The 12,356-nt window shown below is 51.5% G+C and overlaps 5 protein-coding genes and 1 non-coding gene across 6 annotated transcripts; 2 read left to right on the top strand and 4 right to left on the bottom strand.

Annotated features, from left to right (window-relative positions):
- Positions 1 to 29: 29 nt before the first annotated feature.
- Positions 30 to 1,400, top strand: QC762_704750 (uncharacterized protein; the record flags this gene model as incomplete). Its single annotated transcript, XM_062893330.1, has 3 exons — positions 30 to 87; positions 301 to 633; positions 691 to 1,400. 3 exons carry the CDS (start codon positions 30 to 32, stop codon positions 1,398 to 1,400), a joined length of 1,101 nt encoding a protein of 366 aa, XP_062738800.1.
- A 61-nt stretch (positions 1,401 to 1,461) lies between these two features.
- QC762_704755 (uncharacterized protein) lies at positions 1,462 to 2,418 on the bottom strand. Its single transcript, XM_062893331.1, has 3 exons — positions 2,037 to 2,418; positions 1,802 to 1,965; positions 1,462 to 1,697 (listed from the first exon to the last, which is right to left on the bottom strand). The coding sequence occupies exons 1-3, from the start codon at positions 2,099 to 2,101 to the stop codon at positions 1,693 to 1,695; spliced, it is 234 nt and encodes a 77-aa protein (XP_062738799.1). The 5' UTR covers positions 2,102 to 2,418; the 3' UTR covers positions 1,462 to 1,692.
- Positions 2,419 to 2,564: 146 nt separating this feature from the next.
- Positions 2,565 to 3,464, bottom strand: QC762_704760 (uncharacterized protein). Its single transcript, XM_062893332.1, has 3 exons — positions 3,289 to 3,464; positions 3,158 to 3,192; positions 2,565 to 3,086 (listed from the first exon to the last, which is right to left on the bottom strand). The coding sequence occupies exons 1-3, from the start codon at positions 3,345 to 3,347 to the stop codon at positions 2,737 to 2,739; spliced, it is 444 nt and encodes a 147-aa protein (XP_062738798.1). The 5' UTR covers positions 3,348 to 3,464; the 3' UTR covers positions 2,565 to 2,736.
- Positions 3,465 to 6,782: 3,318 nt separating this feature from the next.
- QC762_704770 (uncharacterized protein) lies at positions 6,783 to 7,853 on the top strand (the record flags this gene model as incomplete). Its single annotated transcript, XM_062893333.1, has 1 exon — positions 6,783 to 7,853. One exon carries the CDS (start codon positions 6,783 to 6,785, stop codon positions 7,851 to 7,853), a length of 1,071 nt encoding a protein of 356 aa, XP_062738797.1.
- A 1,445-nt stretch (positions 7,854 to 9,298) lies between these two features.
- On the bottom strand, positions 9,299 to 9,389 carry QC762_0103690. The gene has a single exon. It is a non-coding gene; the product is annotated as a tRNA-Pro (tRNA).
- On the bottom strand, positions 9,326 to 11,535 carry QC762_704780 (uncharacterized protein; the record flags this gene model as incomplete). The annotated part of the gene is made up of 2 exons (XM_062893334.1): positions 9,326 to 10,949; positions 11,006 to 11,535. 2 exons carry the CDS (start codon positions 11,533 to 11,535, stop codon positions 9,551 to 9,553), a joined length of 1,929 nt encoding a protein of 642 aa, XP_062738796.1. The 3' UTR covers positions 9,326 to 9,550.
- Between the last annotated feature and the right edge of the window lie 821 nt (positions 11,536 to 12,356).

Here is a 12,356-nt window from a genome sequence, read left to right as displayed (position 1 = left end):
CGAGCCAGCCAATCCAAGACATCACAACGATGTCGATCGAATATCAACTGGCCAGGATCATGTCCTTGGCGATGCTTTCCGGCCCGTGTTGGGGTCCCAATGTCTCCCCCTGCAGAATATGCTGTAGCCGTTACGGAGTATACCCAGCTGCAGTCTGCAGAACCGCCGCCCTGCCCGTATGCTGTGCCCCGTTTCCATTTCCGCCTCCATTGCAAAACCACCAGTGTCCCTTTTCTTCCTGCCTATGGTGACTGTGTTGTTGATTCTGACTCCATGTTCGCAAGACGTGGGAGAACCCCGTTGTAATCGTCATGTTATCACCCGCATCCGGCCGGGGCGCTAACCGGCATCCCTCACTTATTTCGGCGTATATAGCGCTTGTTCTGCCAGCATTGTTGTCGTTCGTCGCCTATCCCGCCACAGTGGACGCTCAAATAACATGCTACGGTTTTGCCGGCCAAGCCTACACAGACAATACGCTCTGTCCTGGATCCAACGCCTGCTGCGGCCGAAAAGCGACCTGTCTATCCAATCGACTATGTCACAACCCAAACGATCCAGAGGGTTTATGGGTGAGGGGTCCATGTGCAATCCGGGAATGGGATGACAGCTGCGGACAGATCTGTCTTTACAGTACGTTTCCTTGCATCTAACCACAGACAATCACTAACTCGATGGCGCACCCTTTAGACGAAACAGCCGCCAGCAATGGGGTTCTGCCGCGTGTAGTACAATGCCGCGATGGTAGCCTTTGCTGCAACAACGATCCACAATGTTGCCAGGATGGCAAGGGGACCTTTCTCGATGAAGGGGGGGAAATCGTATCAACTCGAGCAACAGGTGCTACCACCAGCTTCCCCCCGTTAAGCGAGACCGGTACCGTCAGAACAACAGTCCCTGTGCCCACCACCTCAACATCATCTTCCTCTACATTTTCCTCTACGTCCTCCGAATCCACATCTTCTTCCTCGACAACGGAAATCGTGGTGCCGCCCACGAATGCCGGACCAGCAACACCAGCGCCAACCCCCTCGGACGAAGATAAGAACGGACTCAAGATAGGATTAGGCGTGGGTATTCCCTGTGCTGTGTTAGTTGCTGCTTTGTTGGCATTTTTGTTCTTCAGGCGGCAGAAGAAAAAGGCCCCCAACGGACCGGTGGCAGAGCTACACGGGGCCTCTCGTGATATGGTAGAGGTTCATGGGCATGACGCTCATGCAGGAGGGTATTATCGCTCAGAGTTTCAGTCCAAGATGCCACCCCTCTATTCTGGTGCCAGGCCGGTGGGTGATACTCAACAAAAGCATCCAATAGAAATGGGAGGTGAGATGCCCACAGAATTGGACAGCGGCCCGATGCCGGGAAATGTGGTACACATGAGGAGAGCCGAGATGGGTTAGATGTCAGGCACTGGCCAATTGATGCTGTATTATACAACACTCCATTGATCAAAAAACCACAGAAAATTTTATCCTGTTTATTGGCCACGTGTCATTCTCACACCGTGCAGCTACCTGTCTTGGTTGAATGAGTTAAGGCAACTGATGATGGCTTCATCTTTAGCAACTTCACACCCGAGAAACATTTACTCTGATGTCCAACCTGCCCTTGTTGGCTTGGCCCTTGTTCCCTTGGCGCTGCCAATACCCCTTCTTCCCCCCGCCTGGTGTTGACAGCTTGTGATCTGCAAGTTTATTCTTCACAGGCACAGTGTCAGCTCCAAACACTACCGGTGTAGGTCGGGAACAAATGGACGAGGAATAGGAACAGGGGGATGATGGTGGCGGCGAAGGAGACGAACCACCTGCTGTCGATGGCTGCGTGGGTGCGTCCCGAGTTTCAGCATCCCCAAGCGGCTCAGCCTTGGTATTCCTGTTCTCCCTTACAAATTTTTCGGCCTCTTCTTTTGTTGGAAAGGATTTGTGACGGTTATCTGGAAATCCCAGAACCTGCGCCTCGGTTTGCCTGCAGTACCTAGTTTCAGTATCGGGGACGCCATAATGAAAGTGTGAAGAGTAAAATGTGACGCAACATACTCCCATGTCTCGTATACACCCGGCTGGCGACCCCTTGCCACAGCGTACCACCTGTTCCGGGCCATGTTCGCTTTTGTTGAGTGATTTCGAAGACGATGTCTCTTGAAGGAGGAAAGTTGAACGCAAACTGCCCGGTGCAATGAATCTTAACGATGATGGGGACCCCCCTTTTATGCCAAAATCATCCCAATGGCAGGCGTAAATCTCATACTCTGTGGTACTTTGGAAGTGCACACTTCACAGCAGCTGTCCAATGATGACACCAGACGGCGGCAGAGAGGCCTACTGCCAAGACCAGACGTGATGTTGCCCTGTATCAACAACCTCACAATCACGCAGGTGAGGCCCGCTGGACACAGCAGCATGCAGGCAGGCATAGGTGTTCATGTTTCGAGGATGACAGGACCCAACATCTCATCCTGGAAAGTGCGAGAAGCCAAATGAACCGTAATGTCAAGAACAGCTCCATTCAAAGCGGCCCACGTCCTGTTCAAATCTGGTTCCCCAGGGTAACGACTGCTTAGATATTTATGACATGAGTTGTAATTCCTGTAAAATGGGTCTCTTTGTTATCGCATCCTATCAGCACAACCATCTACCAGGCAGCGGGCCGAGATCGGGTCAATGCAACTACCCTCGATAATTTCCTCATGATTCCATGACCGAAAAATTCTTTACGCAACACTCCTCGTCTACCCGATCAAACCCATCTGACTTGGAAAGCCCAAACCCCGACATTGCTGTTGTGGCAAGTGGTGTGGACTTGTCGCTTTTCGAGGCCGCTGTCGCCGTCACCGTTGACCTCTATCAGCTGCACAGTGGGACTGAAGTCGCTGGTTGTAGCGTCGGGGGTTCCGGCGACGAGAGCGGAGCGCGCGAGTCCACAGGTTGGGAAGTTTACCAGTGAAAGCTCCGCCACACCAGGGGAGATGCCGAAGCTGACCGACGCCGCCATCGCCGGGACATTGACACATGCGTTGCCGTTCCCCTGGTAGGCCCACAAGAAGGAACCCTGGCAGTTGGGATTGCCCCAGCCGCTCATGTACCAGTCTGTCCAACAAAAACAATGTCAGTCTTGAGCTCTAACCTATTCATTATGTCTCGGGACTAATTTGACGTACAGTTATCGGCGCGGATGTCGAGGTGCACGGGGACCCTGGAGGGGCAATCAGAAGGATGTCAGTAAGGTACACTGATGTGTCCCACAGGATTGTGAGGGTCTCTGAAGGTCCTGGACAGTGTTGCAACATACGGAGTGGCGACGGCGAGACCGGCCATGCCCAGCGAGAAAACGCTGCTGGAGAGCTTCATCTTGACGAATTCCAGAGGCTCAGCGGAGGTAACGAGGTGTAAGTTGTCGGTTTTGGGGCTCTGGGGACTCTATGAAAGCTCCTGATGCTCTGTCTCCTCCAACTTACGAAAGGTAACAATCGTGGTTCTTATAGTCTTTTTCTCTTCATTCTTCTACCGTGCCCATTTCCAGCTTCATCGCGGCTCACTCCGGCGGTGAGTGGATGCTGCCACTGTCAGGATCTCGAGGTAGTATTTGTTGGGCCTATACAGCACACTAAGGTCCAACATATTGTGCTGTTGGCAGTTGGTTCTGTAGAACTTGAGTAGGGTGTTCAAGAAAAATGTCATGATATGGGCCATTTATGTTACATTCCGAGTTCCGGCTTACGTTGAGCACCACTGTATCAGGGACCAACACGACATACTAGCCAGTAGTTATGTGGGTATGTGACCGACCAGAATCCTAGTGTACCCCTTGCTCTCTGCGTCTTATCCTGCGTGTAACCCGGAACGGCGACTGTCTGATTAACGTTATTCCACTTTAAGCACTGGACATAAGCCTCAGTGCATTGCGAGACATTTTCTGATGGGTGTGCCGAATTATTTTGCCCACTTTTCGGATTCTAGGATTTATAGAGCATCCGTTCCAGGTTGAGAACAACCAGAAATGTTAACTTTCAAAGCCGGTGGATATCGTGTGGCAACAGGGGAAACTGCCTGGCATCCTGCCTTATCAGTATCAACCCTAAGAGAACAAGGTAAGGTACCTAGGTAAGGTCTTGAATTAAATTCGGAATTCGGCACAATCAAGACACCAAGAAGCGGGCATTGCTGAGGCGGTAACCTCCCTTACACAAGTGCCCTGCTTCTTGGCTACCTAGGTACGCAACGGCTTACAACATGTTGGCCTTTGTGGTCACGCCTTTCATTGCAACCTCACCTCCACTCAATTACCAAAACAGATATCAACCGCGAACAAAGACAAGAAAAACACAAACGATGGCATTTGGTTGATTTAATCCTCACATTGAACCACGCCGGGTTGGATCAGGGCAAGGTGGTTCTCTTTCCACGAAGCAGACAATTGCCATCTCTGTCTCTCTCGGTGTATTTTTCATCATATGCATTGCCAGCATCTGCCTATCGGGAAGATGTATCCGCAAAAGCCGTTCTGCACGGGCAACAAAGTTAACATTTCCGAATGTGCAGCTCGACAAAGGAGAATCGTAGCCCAAAGTACGTGTGAGTGGGCGCTGGGTTCCACCAGATGTTGGAAATTTGAGGACATAAATGGCAGAGACCTGGACCGTGTTGGATACCTAAATGTATCAATTCTCATTTGTAAAGGAGGGTTATGGTGAGATGCGGGCTATGGGTCAGATGGAATGATTCACCGATAGGTACATGAACAATCACGAGCTTAATCTTCTTTGAACCCTAGACTTTGTGTTGCTCCCTCTCAACCCAACTCGCTCCTCAGCCCTCAACTTAGGCGCCGATTCTCTCCCCTTCCTCATCCTCCATGCATCAGAGTCGTCAGGGCGTCCCTGTAACAAAAGGTTTCGGGCAGATTGGCAGGGCGAGGTGTGGTCCAGCAGTCCAAGCTGTGAGCGACTTCGTGGAACCATACAGATAAGGTAAATTTGCGGCGCAATCTCCGAAGAAGTCAAGGTGATCTCCGCCGTTCCAGGCCGAGCAGCCTCGGGGCCCGGGTAGCTTGACACTGTGTCGATCCACTGACGAGCCTTGACGGGAACCTTGCTGTGTTTCTGTGATCAGCACTCATTCTCATCGTGACCTGCCGAGGGTGCGAGGTTGGAATGGTACCCGAAGTCAGTGGCCACGATCTCGATAGTCGTTGGAGAAAAGATGCATTGGCAAAAGAGTTTTGAAACCTTGCACTTTTTCCAGAAGTTCAGTCTTATATTCTAGAAATGTTGGTTTGGAGTTCAGAGCAGGAAGAGAGTCGTACATCAATATAGGTGATATCCCACACGTGAATGTCGTGAGGATCGCAGTAGCTATTTGCGACCGCAGTATCGTAGCAAGGCTTGGGAATATGTCCCAAGATCTCTGGGCCATAGTATAGGAAGCACTGGGCATATCATTTAGCCCACCACTGGCTCCCGTGTCGAGAAAAACCCAGACCAATGAATCTTTCTGTCAGTGAGTCCAGGGGCCAAAGGGCAAAGGCATGGTGAGTGAATGATTGGAAGAACACCACAAGGCTGTTGGCCCAAGTTGCACGCGCCATGGTCGGTTTGAAGAATCAGCTCAGTTTGAACTGGGGAGGAGGCCAGTGATGGTAATGATGGACTTACTGAAGGGCAAATGGGCCATATATGTACAGGCTCCTACATGTTTACGGCAGGTGACACCACACACTAGCTCCCCGTTTCCGGTAATCTCACGTGGAAAAGTCCCGAGCTCATCCTTTCCTTCTCTTATCATTTTGTGTGTCCGCAGTCAGTTTCAGTTTATTATTGCCCTATGGAAGACAGCTGTGGGAAACATTTGTGTTTCGGTCTCCCCGAGAACATTCATGAACAGATGATGCATACCTAACTACCTACTTACATGGTAGGCAGCCTTGGCTTCCACAAGTCTTAGAACAAATGCTGTGTTTCTAGCTGTTATTTTATTGAGGAGAGACACAAAATCACATTGTAGGCTCCCCTGAAAAGTAGGCAGGCATGAAGCTGTTCTCAAATCAAGCCCGGTGCTCATCAATTTGGGAGGCCTATTAGAGAAGTTGGCGCGCCAAGTGTCATCTCAGCGAGGGCCGCCGGAGCAAGCCTTATTTTGACATCTCACAGGCTTGAAAACAGAGGGAACACCAGGGGGGGGGGCAATGGCAAGTAACCTGTTCTTTCCGTTTTTTTGCCCACTTGATGCACCTGGGTACTCAAAAAAGCCCTCATAGGTATGTTCATCGTCGCGCTTATTTTCACTGTTAATCCCAACAACTCTCTTCCACTGACATCGATTCCGCCTTGTTTTCAACTAACAGGGGGTCCTCTCACGACGCCGCCCTCTGCCTGCTTGTGCCGTGGGGTTCCCACGAATGCCTAGCAGGTAGCAATACCCCCATGACAGCCAAAACCCCCCCGTGAGTCACTTGCCTCCCCTTACTCCGCCAATAACATTGAATATCAACCCACTGAATCTGATGCAAACCCCGGTGATTCAGACCGATTTAGAATGAAACCAATCATATACCCTGTGAGGCCATGACAGCGACGCCGTTAATGTCAAAGCGGTATAATAGGTCCCTTGCCAAAGTCGAGCATTGGTATCTTCTAGTCTCTTCTACTCCCCTTAGTTTCACGCCTTGCTGTGTACAATTCGTGTCTTCGGTGAAGTCCTCACTTGCTAATTGTTGATCTGCATCCGAGGACAGATTTCAGGCCGCATCTAGCTTTTCATATAAATATCAAGTCACTGCGCTCAAACATGGGGCTTTGTTTTCACTCTTCCGCTTACCTCCCCCCATCTCTTCCTCCCCAATTTGGGGGGGAACGCTTCGGCGATCCAACATCCGACCTCGAATTCCCCGAGACTAACCCAAGTAACGAACAATACTTTTCCCAACATAGCCGTCACCCAAAGGCCAAACATCCTCACCACCCCTTCAAATGGTCCACCCGACGCCTCCACACAATTCACCAAAAAGCCCATGAGCACTGGCTCTGGTCCGGCAATTACTACTGGCCCCACCACGACCCCTCCAAGCAAGCTCCCCTTCGCAGCAAGCCTCATCAGGTTCGCGCTATTGCCAGCAGCAAGGCCATCGGGCCAAAAAGAGCGGGCATCGAACCCTTTGCTAGGACATGGGAAAAGTGTGATCTGGTCAAAAGGAGAGGAAAGGACCAACAAGGACACTGGAACCAGCTGGCGGAATATGCATTGGAGGGCCAGGAATGTGCAGCGGTTCAACTTCCCTATGAGAGGGAGAGGGAGCGATCAGAAAGACGACAGCTGCAGAGGAGAACCCCGAGTTTGGAGAGGGAGGATGCCTTTCGGGATGAGGAAACTCCCAAGAGAAGGAGGGAGATGATGATGAGGAGGGGTCGTAGCTTTGGGGGTGCTCCTGCTCCTGAGATGAGTCTGAATGTTGGAGAGGAATATGCTCTTGGTGATAAGATCCAGGTTGTTGGGTATGAACAGGCTCTGTACGACAAACAAAGGTACAAAGCTGCGGTGCGGGGTGAGATTTGCTGGCCACAGATGGTTCAGAGTTTGGCAGGAGAGGAGACAGACATGGCGTCACTGCATGAGCGAGAGTTGGTTGGGTTGTCGCAAAACAGATTGCGGTTCGGCTTCAGGGGACGATCAACCGGCAGGGAGCAAGAAAACATCAGTCAACAACGTGACTCATTGGCTACCGCTGGATGGGTCCTCGGCGTTGATGATGCGCATATGCGAGAAGCTCCGCTGCTGGAAGATGTCCATGACATCAGTGAAAGAGGCGGCGGAAAGGATGAGGAATGGGAATTTCTAGGCAGAGTTGAGTTGGGTTTTTAAGAGACAACGCACTACTATTCAGCGAAACACATGCAGTGGCAATAGAGGATGACCTCGGGTCCTGGGTATTCCTATCACCAAGTCCATGACGGCTCGAAGCAGGTCCGCCATATGAGATCCCCGTCTGCCCAAGGATTCGCGGCTAGAATATACAGCTGCGTGCTGTGCTCGGACTGGCCCTCATTGAATGGACTTAGGATGGGAACCCGGAGGACGATGGGCATGAGGGACTGGTTGTGTGCTCGTTGCACATGCTACTTGAGCTCGCCAAAATCCTACTGGATCTTCATGTGTTATCACTACATCTGATTTTACTGAAAGTCATTTTGCATTGGTTTGAATTTCATTTAGGTATGCTAGATAAATGTCTACTGCACCATAGATCATAATAAGGTACTACAAATCTATTCGCTTGTCGCAGTGTTTCTATGCTACCTTATCGTTACATATACAACATGGCTAGATGCACAATAGCACCTCAAGTACCCCTTCAAGCAAAGCCCTTTATATGTTTCTCAGCCCTCAAAGTAACCTACTTGTCCATTCCCATTGATCCCGACCACGTTTAAGCTCTCTCCCGTAGTATGTGGGAATCCACCAAAAACAGTTCTTGTCATCGTGGATTTGACGTCGATCGTCTGCGTCTGGGTCCTCGTCGTCATTATTGTAATAGTGGTAGTGGTGGTAGGCTCTGTTGGCTCTTCGATCTCACGGAGGCCTACCGAACATATTATGGTTGAGGCTCTCGTTGTGGCTGACGGCACAGCAATGATGGCTTGCGGGGCTTCTGTTGAAAGTGTCATTGGTTGTTCTCGAACCTGAAGAGGTACCATGGCCCGCTTGAACTCGTCAGGGTGTCGCAGATGGTGTCCATAATGGGCGATGGGTCGTGGAAGACCAAGAGCTGGACTAGAAAGTAGCAAGACCACAGCACCGAGATAGCTTGTCAATGTAGATGTGTACATATTGACTACCTCAATGTATCAAGTCTTGGAAGATTTGGCAAAATAGGTTCGGTACAATTGCCGTAGATGTCGCTTCGAACACTGTTGTGGGAAAACGACAATGCCATGAGACGGGACTGGAGAGATAGCAGGGGCTTTTAAAGGCCAAAACTAGGCAGAGGAGTGGAAACAAAAGTGGAAGGGAGCATATGGAATCTGGATACGCATCATCATAAACTTGGTTTACAATGCTGTAACTGAGGCCGGCGTTGCTTCTCATGCCATGGGGATTTTGAGACAGGGGCTGGGCATACAAAGTCTTCCCAGCCATGAGCACGCTCTGGAATTCCCAACCAAGCCGAGACGTGTCAAAAGTCACCCTGCCTCGTCTACATTCCAGTTTAATCTCAGCGTCATGAACTTCGCGCATAGAACTTGGGAATCTGACCCGTGAAAAAGAAAATGTGTTGATCAATCAACAGATTTTACAAGCAAAAGATGGGGCCGAGCCAGGGCTCGAACCTGGGACCACTTGCAACAGCTGTGAGAGTCTATTCCCAAAGCAAGTATGCTACCACTACACCACACGGCCGAACATGTTTGATGGCTTGTGGAATTGGAACCACCACCTATGGTCGATGTGATGTTGGTTTGGCCTTTTCCCCTTTTCAATTACATGCATGTAAACAAACCACAAATGGATTGCACTAGGTACTTGGATTACCTGAAGCTTAGCGTACTCTCATCTCCTCTTCATGAAATCAACACGCCGTTCACGCAAACCTTGACCGCCTGCCCATCCTTCAACTCGGCCAACATATCGTCACTCGCCTTCTGGCTGATCATGAACGTCGACACAGCAGGGAAGACCCCCGGGATCCGCGCAAAGGCGCTTGCATCCACCACTCTCAACCCACTCACCCCTCTAACCCTAAACTTGCTGTCCAGCACCGCCAGCGGGTCATTGTCCGCCCCGATTCTATTGGTAGAAGTAGGGTGGTGCCCAAAGGTCCGCTCATGAATCCAGTTTTCATCCTCCTTCCCGCAGTATCCATTCGCATCTGGTCCGGCATTGCACGGTGGCTCCACGGTGGTGATACCTACACGGGAGTACACAGTTCTGATCCAAGCGACAGTGTCCTTCATGGCCTCCATGTCCAACTCAGAACCGGGCGCGAAATGGTTAAAGTTGATCTCTGGAGTCTCGGTCGGGTCTGTGCTTCTAATCTTGACCCAGCCCTTGTTGTTGAGGGAGGATCCCTTCACCATGGAGACACCGTAGGGGCTGCGCGGCTCAGCTGGGGTGCGAACCGGGTTATCAGGCCAGAAACCTCTGAACAGGAACCCTTGGCCACCCATTAGGAACATGTCTCTCTCCCCGTGCGCCGGGTGCTTGGTCTTAAACATGGAGACTTCCGCCAAACCGGAGCCGGCGCTGCCAGTGCCAACGATGGGCATTTCTTGATTGTCCATGAGGTTTTGACCGACACCGGGCAGATCTTTGATCAAAGGAATACTGTACTGCTTCAGGAGGGCTGCATCTCCAATACCCGACAGCTGGAGGAGTTGAGGGGAGTTGAAGGCACCTCCCGAAAGGATGACCTCGCGGCGGGCGTAAGCAGTGCGCTTGGTGCCTTGGGCATTGGCAGCGCGGCGCGAGTCACCCTTATACAGAGAGCGTCCGAACAAGTACTCAACTCCAGTAGCGCGGGGCTTAGCCTCAGTGCCATCGCATTTAGAGGCTGTATCAAAGAGAATCTTAGTCGCGAGGGAGGTAAGAGAGACGGTGAGGTTGGAGCCGACAGTGCGCTGTGTGTCTTGGATGTAGTTGCGGGAGGAGTATCGGTTGCCATTGGAGAAGGCGTGGGTGACAAGACCGTAGATCGAGGAGGTCTGATCGCGGTTGGGGTTGATTTCGTTCGGGTCACGAGTCAACAAGTTGTTCATGGACTGCCCGGATAGGCCCCAGTCTTGCGCATATGTCTGCATCACACGGTTGCCCGAGAGCTGGCCGAGCTGGCGCTGTTGGGTCATGGAACCCATGTTGGTCTGGAAAAAGCCGTCGAAGCCATGGTTTGCCGCGTTGGCAGCTCCACGGGTGGCATAGTTGTTCTTTTCAATCTTCTTGAAAATGGCGTGCATGTTCTCGGCTCTGTGCAAGGCTGTGTCAGCATCAACACGGGAAGGGGCGAAATGGATTTAACACACCGCCAGCTGTCATCCCCTGTGACATTGGCATGAAAGTTCCAATCACTATCACTCGGCAGCCAAGTGACCATGGCGTTGATCATGGACGAGCCACCGAGTGTGGAACCGCGAGGATAATACACTCCAAGCAGCGTAGAGCCAGCCGGTGCACCACTCTGTCCAACCCAATACCTGCCCTCTCTTGTCCTCCAGGTTAGATGACTATATTTGTTGTCTCTTGGATCGCCCTCTGGATAGTGCTTCACGAAGAAATCCCACGTAACGGTGGGGGTGTAACGACCGAAGCCTTGTCCCGGACTGTCGTCACCAGCTTCGAGGATCAGAACGGAATAGCCCGCTTTGGCAAGATTTGAAGCGACAACACCGCCTCCGGGGCCACTCCCAACGACGATGTAATCGTAAATGGCGCCATCTCGGGGGGCCGTTTGAGCAGTTGCTGTGAGTGGGTTGAGAGTCAGCAAAAGAGAAAGTGACAAGAGGCTGGAAGCGCCTCCGCCTCCGTTGCTTGAGGAGCCCAATGATAGCTTCATCTTGGCGCCAACGTGACAAAGGGGGTAGAGAGCCAGCAAAGCTTCATTGTCAATACCTCCAGCGACAGTATGTTCATTTGTACTTTGTTCTTGAGCACCAGCCTCCCCACTTATCTCGGAACGATGCAGCCGAGCTCGCCTCAAACATCGAATTGTCGATATTGACAACAACCAAAGAGGGTCTTGGCATCCCCTGACGACTTTTTCCAAATGGTGAAATGGTCAGGGGCAACGGAAACTCCACCTCTCGGCTGGACATCCGAGTTGGAGTGAAGGTAATCTATTTGTGTGTCGAGGGTAATAAGGATGCCGGTAAATGGATTGGGGCAGTTGAGTAAAGTTGAGCGAGGGCGGATGTCGTAAAATGTCCTCTGAAGCAGCAGGCAGTAACGTCAGTGGTCGGTACCTGATTGGAATGTACAGTAATTCGGCATCGCAATTTTTCTGTGGCTGATGTGCCACTTGGTAAGTCCCAAGGTGATGCAGGTGGCTCAAGCATTGCGTAAACCCTCTCGTCTCGCCGTAGGCCTGCTTTTTGCTTGTCCTGGCTCAGGTAGCTTCTGGGAAACCAGCGCGGCATTGCGCACGCAGGCATGGCACTTATCATGTTGGACACCTACCTTACATGGAAACTGTGCTTGATCTGCCGTTTGTCGCCTCGTCTTTCCCCAATTTAAGGCCCAGACGTACCGAGTGGGGAAGGGTGTATTGACGCCTTCTGCCGGGATACCGGAGTGGCAAGTTGCAACCTATCGATGCTCCCAGCTTCGCAACATTATAGCCGGAGATTTTGGCCTTCCGTTTTGGGGGGCGACACCAAG

The sequence above is a fragment of the Podospora pseudocomata genome, chromosome 7 (genome assembly GCF_035222375.1).
Source record: "Podospora pseudocomata strain CBS 415.72m chromosome 7, whole genome shotgun sequence".
NCBI classification, from domain to species: Eukaryota; Fungi; Ascomycota; class Sordariomycetes; order Sordariales; family Podosporaceae; genus Podospora; species Podospora pseudocomata.
This window is presented reverse-complemented; position numbering and strand designations above follow the sequence as displayed.